The 22,036-nt window shown below is 44.6% G+C and overlaps 1 protein-coding gene across 5 annotated transcripts in view; it reads left to right on the top strand.

Moving 5' to 3' along the window:
- Positions 1-22,036, top strand: part of SIPA1L1 (signal induced proliferation associated 1 like 1) — a 522,698-nt gene that overhangs the window by 466,662 nt on the left and 34,000 nt on the right. For 4 of the 5 annotated variants that reach the window (XM_073608616.1, XM_073608618.1, XM_073608615.1 and 1 more), the window contains one exon: positions 3,749-3,974. In XM_073608616.1, the coding sequence (XP_073464717.1) occupies positions 3,749-3,974 (226 nt within the window). The remainder of the gene's footprint in view (positions 1-3,748; positions 3,975-22,036) is intronic. The other variant, XM_073608614.1, reaches the window with a different exon arrangement.

The raw sequence follows: 22,036 nt of genomic DNA, 5'->3' as shown, positions 1-22,036 counted from the left end.
AGCCACGGCCTCACCTAAAAACTCCTGCCCGCAACTCCTCAGGATCGGCGTGGTGTCCAAAAAAAAAACTAAATTCGATTCGTGAATCGTTTTTTTTTTTTTTTTTTTTTTTTTTTTTAAATCGCAGATTTTTTTTGATTTTTTTTTTTGAGAAGATCGCCCAGCTCTAATACACACCTTTTTGAAAGGCCCCAGAGGCTGCAACACTTTGGGGCACCACTAACCAAACACTGCCATGAAGACCAAGAAACTCTCCAAACAAGTAAGGGACAATGTTGTTGAGAAGTACAAGTCAGGGTTAGGTTATAAAAAAATATCCAAATCTTTGATGATCCCTAGGAGCACCATCAAATCTATCATAACCAAATGGAAAGAACATGGCACAACAGCAGATCTACCACGAGACGGCCGCACACCAAAACTCATGGACCGGGCAAGGAGGGCATTAATCAGAGAGGCAGCACAGAGACCTAAGGTAACCCTGGAGGAGCTGCAGAGTTCCACAGCAGAGACTGGAGTATCTGTACATAGGACGACAATAAGCCGTACACGCCATAGAGTTGGACTTTATGGCAGAGTGGCCAGAAGAAAGCCATTACTTTCAGCAAAAAACAAAATGGCATGTTTTGAGTTAGCGAAAAGGCATTTGGGAGACTCCCAAAATGTATGGAGGAAGGTGCTCTGGTCTGATGAGACTAAAATTTAACTTTTTGTCCATCAAAGAAAACGCTATGTCTGGCGCAAACACAACACATCACCCAAAGAACACCATCCCCACAGTGAAACATGGTGGTGGCAGCATCATGCTGTGGGGATGTTTTTCAGCAGTTGGGACTGGGAAACTGGTCAGAGTTGAGGGAAAGATGGATGGTGCTAAATACAGGGATATTCTTGAGCAAAACCTGTACTGCTCTGTGTGTGATTTGAGGCTAGAACGGAGGTTCACCTTCCAGCAGGATAATGACCCCAAACACACTGCTAAAGCAACACTTGAGTGTTTTAAGGGGAAACATGTAAATGTGTTGAAATGGCCTAGTCAAAGCCCAGACCTCAGTCCCAATAGAAAATCTGTGGTCCAGAAGCGCAAACCATCCAACTTGAAGGAGCTGGAGCAGTTTTGCAAGGAGGAATGGGCAAAAATCCCAGTGGTAAGATGTGGCAAGCTCATAGAGACTTATCCAAAGCGACTTGGAGCTGTGATAGCCGCAAAAGGTGGCTTTACAAAGTATTGACTTTAGGGGGTGAATAGTTATGCACATTGAATTTTTCTGTTATTTTGTCCTATTTGTTGTTTGCTTCACAATAAAAAAAAAAAACATTTTCAAAGTCGTGGGCATGTTCTGTAAATTAAATGATGTAAATCCTCAAACAAACCATGTCAATTCCAGGTTTTGAGGCTACAAAACACAAAAAATGCCAAGGAGGTGAATACTTTTGCAAGGCACTGTATATAAGTCCGCCATTTGGGTCCCTTACCAGTGCCGTTTCTGACTGGGGGGGTGGGGGGGGGGGGCGATAATCCAGTGCCAGCTGGTCCTTCCATCCTGATGTCACTGGCTTTCTGGATTCTGAGAGTACCCTGTCACTGGACAGCCAGCCAATTTAGGTTGTTGATTTTTCTTTTAAGCCAGTGATCAGTTTGCAGGTAGTGTGTGTGTAATTCTGACCAAAATAAAAAGCGCTGCCTAAACACAACCTCTGTGCCTCATTCAAGACTACATTCACTTTCTTGTGGGGCCTTGACTTTGGCTTTATGCCTGCCCATATGTGGAACTAAACTATGCCTCTTACTACCCCACTTACAAGAGACTTTATTGGCCAGCCAAGGCAATCTCATTGGTTAAATGGCTGTTATTGTTGTAGTCAATCACTGTGAGAGGCTGAGACATAAGCTGCCCATACATTATACAATTTTCTTCAGTTTTCTTTAGATTTACGTTTAACTGTGTAGTGTAAGGGCACGCCTGATTGCATACAAATTGTAAGTTTTTAGGTTTGACCTCATATGGCTTTTGTAAAACTAAAGGAAATCTGTACACTAAAATTGTATAATATATGGCCAGCCTTAAGCCCCATACACACTATCAGATTTTCTGCTGATTTTTGTCTTCAGATTTACCAAAACCATGTAGTGCAAGGGCCTGCCTGATTGCATACAAATTGAAACTCCTAAGGTTTGACCTCATATTATATGGTTTTGGTAAATCTGAAGGAAAAAATCAGCAGAAAATCTGATAGTGTGTATGGGGCTTTAGGCCTCCAGTCAAGGAAACATAAAGGTCTATATGAAACTGAAAGTACTCAAATGTGCCACCCAGAAAGTAATTTCAAGACTTTGGTGATAATAGCGAGTGTTTTACATTTCATAAGATCAGAGTGGAGAAGTTTACTTAAGGGCAAGGGAAGTGTGTCGAGGAAAACTGTTGAACAGTGATGTCAGGCCAAAAATCACTGACATAAATAGATGGACACTTAAAGCTGAACGCCAGGTAGATATAAAAGGCACAAAGTAATGCAGCTGTTAATCCTTTAGGACTCGTGCACATGCCTATACCTGGCATCGCCCAGATCAGCAGGTGTAGGTGTTTCCGTTTGGCTGCAGACAGTAATCCAGGGTCAAAGCAGTGAGGGGCTGCCACTGTCTGTGGTTGTTCGTATATAATCACTTAAAGCAGAACTAAATTATATCTGAGTACCACAAACTAAAAGCACTATTTTTAATTCATTTTTAATATTCAAAGTAAACTCACCCAGTCCATCCATGTGTCTGTGCTTTATTTTGTTGAGAAATCAATTTGAAAAACACACATTAGCAATTCTAGCCGTGGCCATCTTGAGTAAGGGCAGATGGTTCATATGTAGCATTTACTACCTGGAATCCCTCTGCCATTAGCTCTGGCATGCAGGCAGGAGTGTGTGCTTAGCTGAGAAGGCCTCCTCTCCCCCTCTCCAGTTGAAAGAAAAGCTTATGAAGACTCCTGGGATGTATGACAACATTTTGGCCAAGACCAGGAAGCAACTGGTGAAATGTTAAAAAAAAAAAAAAAAAAAGGGTGAAAACAAGAAAATATACCTTCCTATTTTTGTACTAATATTCACAGTATAAGGATTAAAAATGGGTAAGGAGCAATGACATGCAGCAATGGACAGATGAATAGCCCTGTATACAGACTGCATCCCGGACCACTCATCTGTTCCTAACTGCAAGTAATTGCTCAGTGTGCAAATACTTACTGACAGCTGTGTAGCCTCTCGCCCTGTCAACGATTGGCTGGAGGTAATTGGGAAAGACCTAGGTGTACCCTTGCAGAAAAACACAGATCTGGGCGATATATGGCATGGAACAACTGTGTGAATCAGCCCCAATACATTGTAAAATGTTTTTATTTTTGTAAATACAATCAGTCTAATCACTTAAATTTGACTTGATATCAGCCTCTTGAAATCCCTGTAAAGCAGAGCTCAGAGACAGTGAGGGAGAAGCAGCACAAAGAACCAATCGGGTGTGCTGCAGTGCATGGACCATATTAACAGGAGTAAAGAGAGTGACAGAGGAGCTTATCAGGCATTATCTGAGGGTACAATTTCAACAAATAATGGGGATCTAAAGGTGCCAAGTCTTTGGTACTTTTCCCTCTTCTTACAACCTTTAAAATTGTATATATATTTTCCAGTCTAGTACCAAAGAAGTAAACGAGATACAGGTGCAATATTTAAAGGTTTCGTTTTCTTTTCTTTTTTTTTTCAGTCATCTTTTCCTACAACTCCAATTAGCAAGCGGTCTTTGCACAGGACACTTTCTGATGAGAGTATCTACAGCAGTCAGCGAGAGATGGTATTTATTAATGCACGCACATCACTCCTGGACCAGGCACTGCCCAATGATGTTCTCTTCAGTAGCACCTACCCGTCTCTGAATAAGTCTCTGCAAATGCGCAGACCATCATATACTCTCGGTATGACGTCAATCCATGGTGAGAAATGTCACAATATCATTTGTTGGAATGCAATTAATCAAATGTATTTTTCTATCCCTTAAAGTGGTTGTAAACCTCAGTCATCAAATCTGAACAAAACGCATATATCTGTAGTGTTTACTTATCTCACTCCAAAGCTCTAAGTGTCATTTCTCTCTGGTGCTTCGTTCCTCTGTTATCAGCATGAGTCACTTCTGAGAAGACACATCAGATACATTTGTGATGGGGAGGGAGCTCAGCGCAACAACTTGTCTATTCAGAACACAGCTCTGTATCCTTCCTTCGCTCCTGTTTGCTGTGTGGAGGAGGGTGTGTGCCTTTCCTCCAATCAGCTCTCACACAGTGTAACTGCAGCTCTCCACCCCCTCCTCTGTGATACTAACAGATGGAGAAGGATTTTTTTATTCTTTTTGGAAATATATTATTATTGATTTTTACACTTCAAAGCATACAAAACGGGGAGAAAGAAAAATACAAATAAAAATACAGTAGCTTTTACTGGCACAACTGCTAAAGAAAAACCGTAGGGCTACAAAAACATCCCTTAATACACCCCCCCCCCCCCCCCCCCTCGGCAATACCTGTGCAAGGATCTAAAGACATTTACATTTGAGGTACAGCCTAGGAAAATTTCAGCATGACAATACACCAGAGCCCCATAGCAATGTTAACATACTGACAACACCTCCCCAGACATGATTGATATCTGTGTACCCAACATGACTACCAACACAGTCTGATGGTCCCCTCTGTCCCTCAATATGAGTAATTGACCCGACTCATGTTTAGTTATGACATCCTCAAGTAAGTGTGGATGAGTCAGAAGTCCAACCTTGCCATACCTTCTGAATTTTTTTTGGGACATCCTCTATTTTGGTATGTGGCTTTATAGAATGACAATGCCTTATTAATTAGGGTCTTCCAATAAGTCAGTGGGAGTGCCTCAGCTTTCTTCCAATAAAGAAGAGTCGCTTTATGTGTAAAAAAAAAAAAAAAAAAAAGAGTAATGGATAGTAAGGTCCTTTGCGCTAATTCTTCCACCAGACCAAGTAAACACACAGCAATAGTCAAGGGTATACGAAGAGCTGTAATATCATCAAGGGCCCGAACCACCTCCTGCCAGAAAAGCTGTATTAATGGGCATTGCCAAAATGTCTGCTCAAAGTCTGCTGGAGAATGCTGGCAACAGTTCGCCGAGTCAGAAGCAGAAATCTTGGCAAGTCTGGCGCAAGTGTAATAAATCCAATGGGGGATTTTATATTGAATGAGGTGGTTCTTGGAGGACACCAAATATTTAAAGGGGCAATCCTTCATATCATCGCAATCATTGCCTTGAAAATTGGGTATCACAGACATCCACCACTCCCTGACACTTTCAATAGATTTAGGTCTAATCATAAACAATTCTTTATAGGCTTCGGACAGCCTCTTGGGGAGTTGTTCCAATGCCAGCAACTGTTCCAGGTCTTAGGATTGGATCTGTAAAGCTGTGCTTCCAAACTGAGAAAGTAAAGCATGGCACAGTTGCAGGTAGCTGGAAAAAATACCAATTGTGAAATTGAAATTTGGACTTAAGTTCATTAAATGTAAGCAGCTGCCCTCTTCCTACAATATCCCTAAGCTGCCTGACCCCCTTCTCTGCCCACACAATGGGATCCGAGTATTTCGGCAAAATGAGGCAAATGGTGATTATACCAGAGTGGCATAGAAGGAGAATATTTGGTGCCCTCTGGCTGTATAATGTTTCATACCTTATCCCATGCCTTAACAGTAACCCGCATAGAGCCAGTCAGTACCTTGTAGCCCTGCGGTCCCCAAAAATTAAGTGATATAGTCCTCCTTCATATGAGCGTAACAGCGCCACCTCCAACACAGTGGGCGCATCCCCATCATCTCTAGTCAACCATCAACGTGCATATACCATCTGACTTGTCCAAAAGTACTTATGTAAACCAGGAAATGCAAGGCCCCCTTGGCCTAAAGGTTCTTGAAGAGCTTGCAGTCCTATTTTTGGGAGGGAAGACCACAAAAAGATGTTAAATAGTCCCTTGATATTCTGGAAGTAGGAACGAGGGACCCACAACAGGGTATATCGGAGGAAATTTATTTATATATTTATATTTATTTTAAGCAGGTTAATTCTTCCTAGCAGTGATAGGGGTAGATGTTTCCATGCCTTCAAATGCCTTTTGAATGCAGAAATTAGGGGATGGACATTAAGGGCCAAAAAATCTGTTACTTTAGCAGAGATGACAATCCCAAGGTATTTAATTTGAGCAACCCAAGGTATAGGTATATCAGGAGCAGCGAGCACCTGGGCACCGCTATCAATAGGTAAAACACTGGACTTCCTACAATTTACTCTAAGCCCTGAATAGGTAGAGAAGGTATTTAGTATTTTAGAAGCCACCTGTAGGGAGGGACCAGGGTCCTGTAGGAATAGGAGGAGATTGTCTGCATAGGGGGCTGCACATTCTCTGACTCCACGCACAAACAGAGCTCCTACTTCAGCAGACCTCCTGAGGGCAATAGCTATAGGCTCCAGTAGACCTCATGAGAGCAAATAAAAAGAGTGAAAGTGGGCACCCCTGCTGCGTCCCACTGCAAACGGAGCAGAAATCCCACTACCTATCTTCAGAGACGCTGTAGGACTCGTATACAGTAGGGAAATTCAGGCCATGAAACGGGACCAAAACCCATACGGCCCAGCACTGAGGCCATATAGCCCCAGTCCACAGAATCAAAGGCCTTTTTCCATATCCTACGAGAGTTATCTGTAGATGGGTAAATAACCTCCTTAGGTTAGCAGTAACCTACGATAGCCTGGTGGCTAGAATTTTAGTAATAATTCTCAAACCCGGGGCGTGGCCTGGAGCTGCATGGCATAGGGCGTGCAAACTGAGAGCTCTGCTTGAGCATAATCCTTTTCACCGATCCTGCAGCGACACTCTCCTCTCCTGCCTCCCTGTCGCCACCAAAGTGGGTGTCTGGAGCCATCGCAAAGCTGGATAAACACTGCCACGAGGAGTGGGACCCGGCGGAGGAAGATGGCGCTGCTCCAATTCCAGAGGAGGAAGAACCCAACATAGGGGACACTGTATGAGTGCTCGAAGCCATCTCCCTCTGCTAGGCCACTCTCACCACAAAGATTGAGGAGGTAAAGGTAGACATATCCCTCATCAGACAGGACATCCACAAGCTGTGGGATAGAGTGTCTGAGACGGAACTCCGAGGGTTGGCTGGCTGCATCAAGCCCAGTATACCTCTAACTCATGTGGAGTGGCTATCATGATGGCCAAATCGGTACAATTTCAGCTCCACAGCTTGCAGTCGGATCCGCAGGGTCAGTCACTATTCTTGCATGCATGCTACTATCGGCAGCTTGGAAATTCTTCTAATGGCATTTTACATTCCCCCACCATTCCAGTTTACTGTATTACAGGAGGGGTGGCCTTTATCGCTCAGCATCCTACTGTGCCTGCCATATGGATGGGGGATTTTAACATGATAATAAATCCCAGCCTAGATAAACTTAAACTCACTATCCCTGCGTCAACTCAACCCACAATCACTAGGTTTGGGAGGTTCCTTTCAGAGTTCGCCCTGGTTGACACCTGGAGGTTTAAGTACCCGACATCTGTAGCTTTTTCATGTTTCTCTCCTTCCCACTCTGCCATGTCCCACGTAGACCTACTCCTTGTTTCACCCACTCTCTTGCCTAGTCTACTCAATGTGGGGTCTGGAGCTAGAGTGCTCTCAGTCCACTCCCCATATTAGACTACTCTGCGCTTGCTTGCTCCTCCTGCCGTCCGCATATGAAAGCTGAACCCCTTCTGGCTTTCTATTATGTTGGATTTGGAGAGTATACATAGGGAATTAGAAGAGAGAGCTGGGTACACACCACTCACAAGCCACCTGCAGGATCTCATATAGTGCTGAATGAATCCGGGTGCCTGCATGGTCCGCAGCCAGAGAAATCCAAGTGAAACAAAGAAGGGTGGCGGTACGTCCAGGAATTAAAATCAATGAATGTTATTGAAGAGTAAGCACGTTTGTGTGAAACGCGTCCACTGAGCACCTTTTGGATCATTGTGTGTCATGTTCCTATGATCTTCTGGATCTTCAATAAAATTCTTTGATTTTGATTACTGTATGTGCCACCACCCTTCTTTGTTTCCCTTCCCAGGTTAGCCAGCTCGAGGCACCAATTACCATAGTGGATTAGGGCCATCAATGTTACCCTCCCCTATGAAAAGTTACTATACCTACACAGGGGTTGCCCAAATAAATACTACAAAATTTGGGACAGGTGGCTGGAGGACGCTTCCACTTGCACTGTCGAGGTGTGACCCTCACCCAACATTTGAAACTCCCCCCACAGTATATTGTGTCCACTTATCCCCATATTCTCTATTCCCATACTCCCCCCTCTTAGGGCTCATTTGGTCCTGTTAATATGTGCTAGACTGCTTGATGCTTCCCATATGTGTGTTATACGCTATGCTATATCCAAATCCAGGCAATCCTTGTTATTTTGACCTTTTATGATTTACCCTTAGTACGAATATGTCAATGCCTTCAATGCCTGTTGTACTTTGTGTTTCTATGTCATTATTTTTTCAAATATGCTCAATAAAACTTATTTTTTTGATCAAAAAAAGAATTTTCAAACCCTGATTGAACAGGGCAATAGGTCTGTAAGAGGAGCAATCCAGGAGGTCCTTACCCGGTTTCGGCAATAAAATAACATGAGCTTCTGACAAGGAAAACATAGTTTTCAATGCATAATTTATATAGGGCTTGAAGTCTAGGTCCCAAAGTCTCCATATGTTTTTCTGTACCACTCAATTTTTAAGCCCAGAGGACCAGGGGACTTGTGAGGGGGAAAAGATCTGAAGCCAACTCAATTTCCTCAAGGGTGAGATCCTTATCCAGGAGTTCAACTTCAGCAACCAAAAGAGTAGCAATAGGGAGATCCGTAAGCAACTCCTTCAATTCAATCATATTATAAGCAGGTATAGGGGCATATAAGTTGCTATAATATGTGAGAAAAGTATCAAAAATAATTTTAGGGTCCAAGGTAAGCTCCCCAGTGGGCATGCGGATACACTGGATATTCGTCTGTACCCGCACTGCTCAAAAAGGGATTCTGCTCTCTGTACCCAGGATGTTTGAGTTAGCTCCGTGATGTTGTGGGTTAGTTGCTGCCTAGCTTCCAACAGTTTGACATAGGTGTCAGGGGTAGGAGCCGAAGCATGAGCAAGCTCGCAGCTCTGTTCTTCCTCCTGCAACTACCGTGGGGTAGCATTATGATCCTGTTGGGTTGTCTTTATTGCTGAAATGTACTGCCCTCTCATATAGGCCTTAAAGGCATCCCAGACTACAGGAAGGGTCACTGAGGAGACATTGTCCTCTCAATAGGGCCATTCTCCACTTCGAGCCAGCCAGGACTCAACCTACATGCACCTCCCCGTACCCGTGAGGGGAATCCAAAATTTACAGACAGAGCGGTATGATCAGAAAGGCCTCCCAGAAGATATTTCGTGGATCTGACTACTTGAAGCATTGGGGAATTGGTGAAAGCCAAATCAATCTGAGAGGATGACCTGGGGGTTTTAGAGGAACTGACAACCCTGGATGTTTCCATCTCCACATCTCCATGAGGGACACAGTTGGCCCACGCTAAAAGCTCAGAGGAAGGGAAATGGAAGGGGTTAGAGGTGTCAAGCATAGCATCCAAAATTGTATTGAAGTCCCTAGCTAAGATGAGAGGGAGATGCATGAAGGGAGCCAGTTTACTCGCCACATTGTACAGTACTTGTACCTGGAAGGGCAGAGAAATGTAGACATTTACCAGCCCCTGCAAGTGAATAAATCTGCTACCACAATTAAGTAACAACCCCCTGGGTCTGTTATAACCTTGGGTACACTACATGGGAACGACTTGCTAATTAGTATAGAGACTCCCCAGGCATAGGTTGAGTAAGTAGCATGCAGCGCCCTCTGCACCCATGGATGGTGGAGGGCCAAGATCCTGCCACCGTCTGTGATTCTCTTAGAAAAATACTACATGGGGTCTAAGAGGCTTCAGATATTGGAACACCTGGTCTCTTTTAAATTTGTCATTTAAGCCCCTGACATTCCACGAGACTAGATGTAGTTTAGTAACCATCATTGTTGATCATAATAAAACATAAGTTTTAACATAAAATATGATGCGTGCCCTGGGGCACCACAAGTAGAAGACATGTCATGCATAGACTTACAGAGCAAAACAGAGAAATGGCATTGCACTAGAAGTCCAAAAACAGTCCAAAAAAACAAAAACTCCCTGCCACTGTGTAATACCCAACAGGCCATTTGGCTAACTGTACACGCAGCCTTATCCCAAAACCAAACTGTAGAAGAAAGATGTAACCATCCGATTTACAACCCCCCCCCATGGAGAAGGATTTTAACATGATTCTGTTAATGAAGAGAAGACTGCAGATAAACAAGTAAGCTTTATGTAGGATGATTTGTTTAATCTCTGTGTTTCACCTGAGGCCAGTCACTTCACTGGGTATATGAAGGGGTTTACAACCACTTTAAGATATATTCCCAAATAACACTGACATTCAATCTTGCACAAGTAGGGGGCGCTTACACAATTTCCTACAATTATAGACCCTTTACTAATACAATCAAGTGTTAACCCTCCCCCTTGCAAATAAACCATCTAGCTACTATCTAGCAACATGCCTGTCTGCTGCTGTTCCGGCCAGAAACCTGAGCAGTGTTCTAGAAATTGAGTGTGCAGTCTTTAATTGTAAAAATGGTCAAATGGACAAAAACTATCTACCACCAACTTTGGCATAGAAATATAAATAAACTGTAAGCAGGAAAGTTGTCTTGATGAATGCATTTATTTATCTTTAACAGAAAATTGGTGGTAGTTGCAGAAAAAATGGCCTTTTTAGGGCCAGCATTAATCTTACAAAAAATATGGTTTTAATGTGAAGCATATACAGTATCTCACAAAAGTGAGTACACCCCTCACATTTTGTAAATATTTTATTATATCTTTTCATGACAACACTGAAGAAATTACACTTTGCTACAATGTAGTGAGTGTACAGCTTGTATAACAGTGTAAATTTTCTGTCCCCTCAAAATAACTCACAGCCATTAATGTCTAAACCGCTGGCAACAAAAGTGACTACACCCCTAAGTGAAAATGTCCAAATTGGGCCCAATTAGCCATTTTCTCTCCCCGATGTCATGTGACTCAATAGTGTTACAAGGTCTCAGGTGTGAATGGAGAGCAGGTGTGTTAAATTTGGTGTTATCGCTCTCACTCTCTCATACTGGTCACTGAAGTTCAACATGGCACCTCGTAGCAAAGAACTCTCTGAGGATCTGAAAAAAATAATTGTTGCTCGACATAAAGATGGCCTACACTATAAGAAGTTTTCCAAGACCCTGAAACTGAGCTGCAGCATGGTGGCCCAGACCATACAGTGGTTTAACAGGACAGGTTCCACTCAGAAAAGGTCTCGCCCTGGTCGACCAAAGAAGTCGAGTGCATGTGCTCCACGTCAAATCCAGAAGTTGTCTTTGGGAAATAGACGTATGAGTGCTGCCAGCTATGCTGCAGAGGTTGAAGGGGTGGGGAGTCAACCTGTCCGTGCTCAGACCATACGCCACACACTGCATCAAATTGGTTTGCATGGCTGTCGTCCCAGAAGTAAGCCTTTTCTAAAGATGATGCACAAGAAAGCCCACAAACAGTTTGCTGAAGACAAGCAGACTAAGGACATAAATTACTGGAACCCACGTCCTGTGGTCTGTTGAGACCAAGATAAACTTATTTGGTTCAGATGGTATCAAGCGTGTGTGGCGGCAGCCAAGTGATGAGTACAAAGACAAGTGTGTCTTCCCTACAGTCAAGCATTGTGGTTGGATTGTCATGGGCTGGGGCTGCATGAGTGCTGCCGGCACTGGGGAGCTACAGTTCATTGAGGAAACCATGAATGCCAACATGTACTGTGGCATACTGAATCAGAGCTTGATCCCCTCCTTTCGGAGACTGGGCCGCGGGCCAACATAACGACCCCAAACACACCTCCAAGACAACTACTGCCTAAAGAAGCTGAGGGTAAAGGTGATGGACTGACCAAGAATGTCTCCAGACCTAAGCCCTATTGAACATCTGTGGGGCATCCTCAAACAGAAGGTGGAGAAGCGCAAGGTCTCTAACATCCACCAGCTCCGTGATGTCGTCATGGAAGAGTGGAAGAGGACTCGTGTGGCAACCTGTGGAGCTCTGGTGAACTCCATACCAGTGCTGGAAAATAAAGTTGACCACACAAAATATTGACACTTTGGACCCAATTTGGACATTTTCCCTTAGGGGGTTTGCTCACTTTTGTTGCCAGCGGTTTAGACATTAATGGCTGTGTGTCGACTTATTTTGAAAGGATAGCAAATTTACACTGTTATACAAGCTGTACACTCACTACTTTACATTGTAGCAAAGTGTCATTTCTTCAGTGTTGTCACATGAAAAGATATAATATTTACAAAAATGTGATGGGTCTACACACTTTTGTGAGATACTGTACATCTTGGGGTTTTTTTTTCATTTTTTTTTTTAAATAAGTATTTCAAAAGATATTTGTATTTCTTTTTTGTGCTCTCCAATATCACTTCCACAGTTTTTTGTATAATTGCAAATCTCTGGCTGCACAGCTCACCTTATACAAAATACACATAATAGGGTATAGGAGTCACTCCAGTTGTAAGAATTTAAGGAATGAAACATTTTAACCTCTTCTGGACTGCCGCATGCCGATATACATCCTAAGTTTGAAGAGGAATATCGTTGTTATGGCCGCAGCTAGCTACCATAACCCCGGTATTCTCTTTTTCGGCCGGCGGTCCGGTTTCCGATAATAGTGGTCTCTGTGGCAGATTCACCGCAAGATCACTTTTATCGGTGGCGGGAGAGGGGCCCCCTCCAGCTGCGCTCCGGTGCCCTCCGGTGCTTGCCGCAACCGTCGGCAGCGGCGGAGGCGATCGGATGTTCATCCATGCTAGGTATGGAGACGAGTGAGGGGAAGATGGCTCCTACCTGTCTCGATACCATAGCTCTTAAAGGGCCTTTTTTTTTTTTTGTTTGGCAACTTTTTTTTTTTTATTGAATTTTAGTGTAAATATGAGATCTGAGGTCTATTTGACCCCAGATCTCATATTTAAGAGGTCCTGTCATGCTTTTTTTCTATTACAAGGGATGTTTACATTCCTTGTAATAGGAATAAAAGTGACACAATTTTTTTTTTAAAGGAACGGTGTAAAAATAAAAAAAACAAAAGGTAACATAAATAAGAAAAACATTTTTTTAAACGTGCCCCGTCCCACCGAGCTCGCATGCAGAAGCGAACGCATACGTGAGTAGCGCCCGCATATCAAAACGGTGTTCAAAACAAACTTGTGAGGTATCGGAGCGATTGGTAGAGCAAGAGCAATAATTCTAGCCCTAGTCCTCCTCTGTAACTCAAAACATGCAACCTATAGAATTTTTTAAAAGTCGCCTATGGAGATTTTTAAAGGTAAAAGTTTGTCGCCATTCCACGAGCGGGCGCAATTTTGAAGCGTGACATGTTGGGTATAAATTTACTCGGCATAACAATATCTTTCACAATATAAAAAAAATTGGGCTAACTTTACTGTTGTCTTATTTTTTAATTCAAAAAAGTGTATTTTTTCCAAAAAAAAGTGAGCTTGTAAGACCGCTGCGCAAATACGTGTGACAGAAAGTATTGCAACGACCGCCATTTTATTCTCTTGGGTGTTAGAGAAAAAAGTATGTTTGGGGGTTCTAAGTAATTTTCTAGCAAAAAAAAGAGGCTTGGTGCTTAAGTGGTTAAAAGAAAGCAGCTTGCAACCGTTCTACGTGTTTCACACCCTAGTCCCTTCCTTTCCACAAACTTGGTCTTGCCTTTTATCTGCCTATTTCATAAAATATGCTTAGCTAACCAGAAATTTTTTTTTTTTTTTTAATATTATTTTTGGTTGTGCACCGTTCCTCCTAGTAAATAATGAAATTGCTGTGGCATCATTTGCGTAAAATGCTTTTGTTGTATGTATTTCCCTGTCGTGTGCAGTATTCAGACAACATATGGGCGAACAGCATATTTGTATTGCATTCATGGTGGTTGTGTTTTGTTTTCCTGCAGAAACCTATAAAGTAATTCCATGTTACTTAAACATTCAGATAATTAATATTAATGTTTTTAAAGCAAACTGTGTGTCTTTATGTTGTCCATGAACTAGAAAAAAAAAAAAAAGCCCTAATTACACGTAGACTAACTTAGTGTTTTTGGAATTTCACAATTTCTGTGCTTAAAGCGGTTAGGTATAATTGTTTTTTTGTTTTTTTTATCTTAAAATAATAAAAATAGTTACCTGCTCTGTGCAATGGTACTGCACAGAACAGCCTTGAACCTCCTCAGCTGGGGTCCCCAGCTGGCACTCCCTACTCCTCTTCTCTGAGTGCCCCCATAGCAATCCAATTCGTCTGGGGGCACGCTCCTAAACCAGACTGTGTGTGTCCATTGAAACCCACAGCGTAGCTTGACCTTATACCCTGCTCCCTCCTCACAGGATTTGATTGAGAGCAGCGGGAACCATTGGCCCCTGTGTCCTGTGTGAGAAGGGAAAGAGAGCAGCGCTGCCGCTGTTAGGCACAGCGCTGGATCAAAAGAGGAACCAGGTAAGTATTTGAGGGGGGGCCTGGGGGGAGCTGATCATGGAAGGTGTTTTTTTAGCTTAATGCAGAAAATGCATTAAGGTAAAAAAAAAACTCATGCCTTTAGAACCACTTTAACCGCTTCAGCCCCAGAAGTTTTTACCCCCTTCCTGACCAGAGCACTTTTTTCGATTCGGCACTGCGTCGCTTTAACTGACAATTGCGCAGTTGTGCGACGTTGCACCCAAACAAAATTGACGTCCTTTTTTCCCACAAGTAGCACTTTCTTTTGGTGGTATTTGATCACCTCTGCAGTTTTTATTTTTTGCGCTATAAACAAATAAAGAGCAACAATTTTGAAAAAAACGCATTATTTTTTGCTATAATAAATATCCCCCAAAAATATATAAAAAAAACAATTTTTTCCTCAGTTTAGGCCGATATGTATCCTTCTACATAATTTTGGTAAAACAAAAACGCAATAAGCATATATCGATTGCTTAAAAGTTATAGCGTCTACAAAATAGGAAATAGTTTTATGACATTTTTATTAGTAATTTTTTTTTTTTTTTTTTTTACTAGTAATGGCGGTGATCTGCGATTTTTATCGGGACTGCTACATTATGGCGGACACATTGGACAATTTTGACACATTTTTGGGACCATTGGCATTAATACAGCGATCAATGCTATAGAAAATGCATTGATTACTGTAAAAATGGCCCTGGCAGTGAAGGGGTTAACACTAGGGGGCAATCAAGGGGTTAATGTGTTCCCTAGTTTGTGTTCTAACTGAAGGGGGGAGTGGACCGTGCAGGGGAGATGACAGATCGTCTGTTCATACTCTGTATGAACAGACGATCTGTCTGTTCTCCCCTCAGAGAACCAGAAACTGTGTGTTTACACACACAGATCCCGGTTCTCCGTGTGCTCCGGGGAGCCCGGCGGTGATCGTGACCGCCGGGCATTCGCATTGGCTCGGGAGGCAAACGGGCGGCACACGCGCCCCCTAGTGGCCACAGGGCGAAGCGACGTTACATAACGTCGTTTCGCCCAGCCGTGCCATTCTGCCGCAGTACAACTGTGGTGGATGGTCGGCAAGTGGTTAATTTCATATGTCTCAGCGCTCAGGAATAGGGATGAGCCGAACACCCCCCGGTTCGGTTCACGGCAGAACATGCGAACAGACCAAAAATTTGTGCGAACATGCGAACCCCGTTAAAGTCTATGGGACTCGAACGTGAAAAATCAAGTGCTAATTTTAAAGGCTAATATGCAAGTTATTGTCATAAAAAGTGTTTGGGGACCCGGGTCCTGCCCCAGGGGACATGTATCAATGCATAAAAAAGTTTTTAAAACGGACGTTTTTTCAGGAGCAGTGATTTTAATAATACTTAAAGTGAAATAATAAAAGTGTAATATTCCTTTAAATATCGTGCCTGGGGGGTGTCTATAGTATGCCTGTAAAGTGGGGCATTTTTCCCATGTTTAGAACAGTCCCTGCACAAAATGACATTTCTAGTGGAAAAAAAGTAATTTAAAACTGCTTGCAGCTGTAATGTAATGTTGTCCCCCCCCCCCCCAGCTCATTACCAGGCCCTTCGGGTCTGGTATGTATTTAAAGGTGAACCCCGCACCCAAATTAAAAAATAAAGGCGTGGGGCCCCCAGGCCCTATATACTCTGAACAGCAGCAGTATACAGGTGGTCCCCGGGTTACAAACAAGATAGGGACTGTAGGTTTGTTCTTAAGTTGAATCTGTTTGTAATTTGCAACAGGTACATTTTGTAAGTGTAGCTCCAGCCAAAAAATCTATTTTTAAGCTTTTTGGATAACATAGGGAAGGGTTATCCATCACCCCTGTAACATTTTTCCCATATTAACTCTTACAGGAGAGAATTTCCCTTCCTAGGGGTAGATTTTCTCTCACTTCCTGTTGTCTCCCTTCGTTTGTAAGTAGGATGTTTGAAAATAGGGGACTGCCTGTATATACTATACGGCCTGCCCTATACACTCTGTGGAAAATTGGGCCTTAGGTGTTGGTGGTACAAGAACACTGTAAGCCCTCACAGTTACTCTTGGTGGGCGCTGGAACAGGCCCTGCTGTGAAATATTATATCAAGAATTGTAATGACATGCCCCTGTTAAACAGGGGCAGAAAAATTAGGCCTTAGGCAGTGGTGGCACAACACTGTAAAGCCTCACAGATACTTTTGTTGAGCGCAGGAATAGGCCCTGCTGTGAAATATTAGGTCAAAAATTGTAATTACGCGCCCCTGTTAAACGGGCAGAAAAATTGGGCCTTAAGCAGTGGTGGTGATGCCACAACACTGCAACCCCTCACAGATACTCTTGTTGAGCGCAGGAACGAGCCCTGCTGTTAAGTATTTGATCAAAAATTGTAATTACGCACCCCTGTTAAACAGGGGCAGAAAAATTGGGCCTTAGGGTAGTGGTGGTGATGCCCTGAACCGAAAATATTCTTAGAAGCTATCATCATGAAAATTGAGGAGGAATAGGATAGTCACTCAGCATAAATAGGATAGCATTCAAGGGATGCCACATCCATAGAAAAATCATTTGGTTACATCAGCATCAGGTGCTTGGTAGCTGGGGATCCAAGACTGATTCATTTTTATGAATGTGAGCCGATCAACAGAGTCTGTGGACAGGCGTGCAATCTGTAATCGGTTACAGAGCCTCCAGCAGCACTGAATGTGCGTTCAGAAAGAACGCTGGATGCAGGACAGGCCAGTAGATCAATTGTATATTAAGCAAGCTCTGGCCAGTGGTCCATCCTCAAGACCCAGTAACCCAGTGGATGTTCTGGTTGAAAGGTCTCCAAGTCTGATCTTGCCCCTAGATATTCCTGCACCATGTAGTTCAGACGCTGGCGATGGTTGCTGGAACAGATCAGACCTGGGTGCTGAGGACTGAAGAATTGCCGGAAGGCATCGGTCAGCCGGCCACCTTCTTCACCACTCTCTTTCTGTGACTGAATGAAGCCTCAGCAACTCGTTGTCCAGCACCCGGAAATTGTAACCTCCCAGGTTCTGGAAACGCATTGCGCAAACCTTTCTGCAAGGCCTCCCAAAGATGTTTCATCCTCTGCTCCCTCTGCGAAGGCTGGATAAGTTCTGCAACCTTACCCTTGTAACATGAATCAAGAAGGATTGCCAGCCAGTAATGATCCTTCTCCTTGATACCACGAATCCTAGGGTCCTTTTGCAGGCTTTGCAGGATCAGGGAGGCCATGCAGCGTAGGTTTGCAGAGGCATTTGATCCTGAGTCCTCTGGGTCACTAAGGATCACATGATCCTCAACCACCTCCTCCCAGCCACGTACAACTCCATGGGTTTCTGGGGACTGCAAATGATCCCTTTAAGACTGCTGCTGATGCTGAGTGTTATCCTCCACCTCCATGCTGACACAATCCTCCTCCTCCTCCGTTTCCTCCTTTGTGATCGGCGGGCCTGCAGGAATACTAGTATGTGGATAAAGCGGGCCTTGAGAGGTAAGGAAGTCCTCCTCTTCCTCCCGCTGTTCTGCCTCAAGTGCCCTGTCTATTATTCCAATGAAGCTTGTGCTCCAACAGGAAGACAAGAGGGATAGTATCACTGATGCATGCACTGTCACTGCTAACCATCCTCGTGGCCTCACATGGTGACAGGACAGTGCATACATCCTTGATCAGTAGCCACTGGCATGGCAAAAAAAAGCCAAGCTCCCCTGACCCTGTCCTAGTGCCATACTCACACAGGTACTCATTGATGGCCCTCTGCTGCATGTGCAGCAGCTGCAGCATTGCCAACGTTGAGTTCCACCTGTTGGGCATGTCACAAATGAGGCGTTTTTTGGGCAGGTTGCTTTCTCTTAGAATGTCGGCCAGCCGAGCACTGGCATTATATGACAGGTAGAAATGACCGCAGACTTTCCTGGCTTGCCTCAGGAGATCCTGTAAGCCCGGGTACCTGCTCAAGAACCACTGCACCACCAAATTGAGGACGTGAGCCAAACAGGGAGCATGGGTCAAGTGTCCCTGTCGGAGAGCGGAGAGGAGGTTGGTGCCATTGTCGCATACAACCATTTCTGGCTGAAGCTGGCGTGGCCTCAACCACCTCTGAGCCTGCCCCTACAGAGCTGTCAGAATCTCTGCCCCAGTGTGGCTGCTGTCCCCTAAGCAGACCAACTCAAGCACCGCATGGCATCTTTTTGCCTGAGTGCTTGCGTAGCCCCTTGAACACCTACAGAGGTATTTTGGAGTTATGGTAGCAGAACAAGCTCCAACAATACTGAACCCTGTCCTGCGTCCTTCCCAGCTGTCAGCAGAGTTGCCCAGTGCACCGTGAAAGAAAGGCAATGTCCCTGTCCATGCCTGCTGGACCATGAGTCCGCAGTAATATGCACCTTACTGCTGACCGCCCTGACCAATGAGGCCAAGACATTGCCTTCCACATGTTGGTAGAGAGCCGGAATGGCCTTACGTGAAAAGAAATGGCACCGCACATTCCACAAATTCACAAAAGGGGGCAGAGTCTACCAGCTGAAAAGGCAGCAGTTGCAGTTCTAGCAATTTGGCCAAGCTAGCATTCAGACGCTGAGCATGTGGATGGCTGGGACCGAATTTCTTTTGACTGTTTAGCAACTGGGGTAGGGAAATTTGCCTGCTAAAATCCGATGTTGGTGTAATGCTAGCAGATTGGCTGCAAGTACTTGGGCACCTATTTCTATACCTTCATTCCTCTCAGTGCAGGTTTCTGAGAGGACTGGAGGTATAGTGAGGTTGGAGATCCCAGCTAATGAGGAGCAAGGAGAAGTCCGCCTTGTTTGATGTGGGTCTTTTAAGTGCTGTTGCCAATGAACTGCATGGGATTTCGTCATATGTCTGGTCAAGCATGTGGTGCCCAAACGGCTGCTGTTTTGGCCACGCTTGATACGCTTCAGACATATGTTGCAAACAGCAAGGGTGCGATCTGCTGCACACGTGTCAAAAAAGGCCCACACCAAAGAACTTTTCAAAATATGCGGGGAGTCAGCAGCGCCCTGCACCTTCTTAGCTCTGCGGTGTGATAGGGTGACTGCCCCCCTGGAGGGCATCCTACCTCGTTGGAGATGTGCCTCCTCCTCCTCTCTTCTATCAGGCACCCAAGTTGAGTCAGTCGGCCTGCAGTGAGATATAGCTAAACTGTATGCAGTGTGTGTGTGTGTGTGTGTGTGTGTATATGTATATATATATATATATATATATATATATATATATATATATTTCTTTCTCGGACATCACTGGACACAGAGCAACAGTAATAACTGATGGGTTATGTAGGTACCACTAGGTATTGGACACTGGTCACACCCTAATCAGGAAGTTCCACCCCCTATATGATCCCTCCCCTTCCAGGGATACCTCAGTTTTTACGCCAGTGTCTTAGGTGTTGGACGTGTAAAGATGTCCTGTGCTGAAGCTCCAAAGGGAATATCCTGATATCCTATACTGGGGCAAGCCAGGCGAACCGGATCCATTCAAAGTGTCTTTTCATGGCCGAATTAGATGGTACCCGGGCCTCCTGTCCGAAGAAACAAGGTTTTACCTGTAACGCTTCTCTTTTTAGAGAGCTGGACCCTGCATATCAGAAAAGGGTCGTTAACACCTTATTTCTGGCTGGGTGCTTTACAGGGCCAGAACTGTGGATCCCCCTATCCGTAGGGGGCCCCAGTCTCTGAAGGTTTTTTTAAACGAAGCCCACCATGAGAGGTGAAGATAGGGTCTGTATATACAGAATCCTGCGGCTGGATAAGGTAAGAGGAGATTCCACAGAATTTTAATTCTAGTAGGTTTTCGCCTTTAAGGTAAATGCATGCTATGCCTATTGTGACCACCGGGGGCTGCCAAGAGCACATACCTTTTCATGCTGATTTCTGTCCCAGCGTTCAACGCTGCACAGGGCTCCTCCGACCAGCTCCAGGTAGGATGGGATGGAGGGTTCTCTCCTCTGGGATATTCCCCCCAGGCTAAGGGGAGGCCGCGGGAAGGCTGTAAGGCGGTTTTACACCGCACTGCCGCCGCCGCCAGGCCGCCATTGCATCGTGCAGGCTCCATCTCTGCCAGCCTCTCTCCTTCCTCTTCCATCCCCAGCCTTCCTCCGTGCTTGTTCCGGAAGCGGCTAGCGCGGGAAGCACTCGTTTTTTCAAAAACGAAGGGGCGGGGCGTCGGCACAGCGTCAGCGTGCTCAGACGCCCACATTGCCTGAAACAGGGCTTTTTAAAGCACACTTTATAGGTGCTCTGAGCCTTTGGAGGGACACAGAGCTGACAGTCGCATGTAGGTGGGACACAGGCATTCTCCTAGGCTGCATTTACTAAAGTAACACCAGACTGGGAATTTGGTAGCAAGGCTTTTAGCCAGACTACATCGCTCAGCAGTCAATGTTCATTTTTTTGATACCTCCACCTTGTTGCTTTGCACTATGGGTAGAAGAGGTTCAAATACCCCCAGAACCAGAGACACTAGGGGATCTCGGTCAGGTTCTGAGGACCCCCTGTCTGCAACATCCCCCCCCCCCCTGAGGGGCCAGGGACGGCTAGCCAGGGAGAACCGTTGGGGTCAGGGGCTGTACCCGCTTCTGGCACTTCAGCCCCTGTATACATTACACAAGAAGTTTTTTCCTCAACCATTACTGGTTTAGAGGAAAGATTAATGGCCGCGATTACATCTTCGCTCAGTGGAAGAAAACGTACTAGGCCTTCCTCTGCTCCCCAAGACCCTCAGGCAGAGGAGCTCTGGGATAAAGGAGGATCCTTCAGAGGATCAGGATGGGACGGATGATTCCTCTTCGGAGGAATCAGGTGGAGAGAGACCCTCTTCGGCTTCCCAAGAGGAGAAAGTCTTAGTACAGATCCTTACTGGATTGGTCCGCTCCACATTTAAGTTGCCCATATCTGAATCAGTTAAGGAACCCTCTTCTTCTTTGGGGTCGCTGAAGCCTTCTCAAACAGCACATGCTTTTCCTGTTCATAATTTGCTTGAAAAGCTGCGTTTTTCTGAGTGGGATCACCCAGATAAGCGTTTTCTTCAGCCGAAGAAGTTTTCAACACTTTATCCTATGGAAGAAAAATGTATTAAGATGTGGGGAATGCTGGCCATTGATGCGGCCATTTCCTCTATAAATAGTAGTCTGACTTGTCCTTTAGACAACGCTCAGATGCGCAGGGATCCTGTGGATAAAAAGATGGAAACCTTATTGAAGGATGTTTTTTCCTTAGCAGGATCAGTGGCTCAACCTGCAGTAGCAGCGATTGGGGTCTGTCAATACTTAAGAGACCATGTTAAGCA

The sequence above is a fragment of the Aquarana catesbeiana genome, linkage group LG13 (genome assembly GCF_042186555.1).
Source record: "Aquarana catesbeiana isolate 2022-GZ linkage group LG13, ASM4218655v1, whole genome shotgun sequence".
NCBI classification, from domain to species: domain Eukaryota; kingdom Metazoa; phylum Chordata; class Amphibia; order Anura; family Ranidae; genus Aquarana; species Aquarana catesbeiana.
Note: the sequence above shows the minus strand (reverse complement) of the source record. Positions and strands in the feature narration are given on the sequence as shown.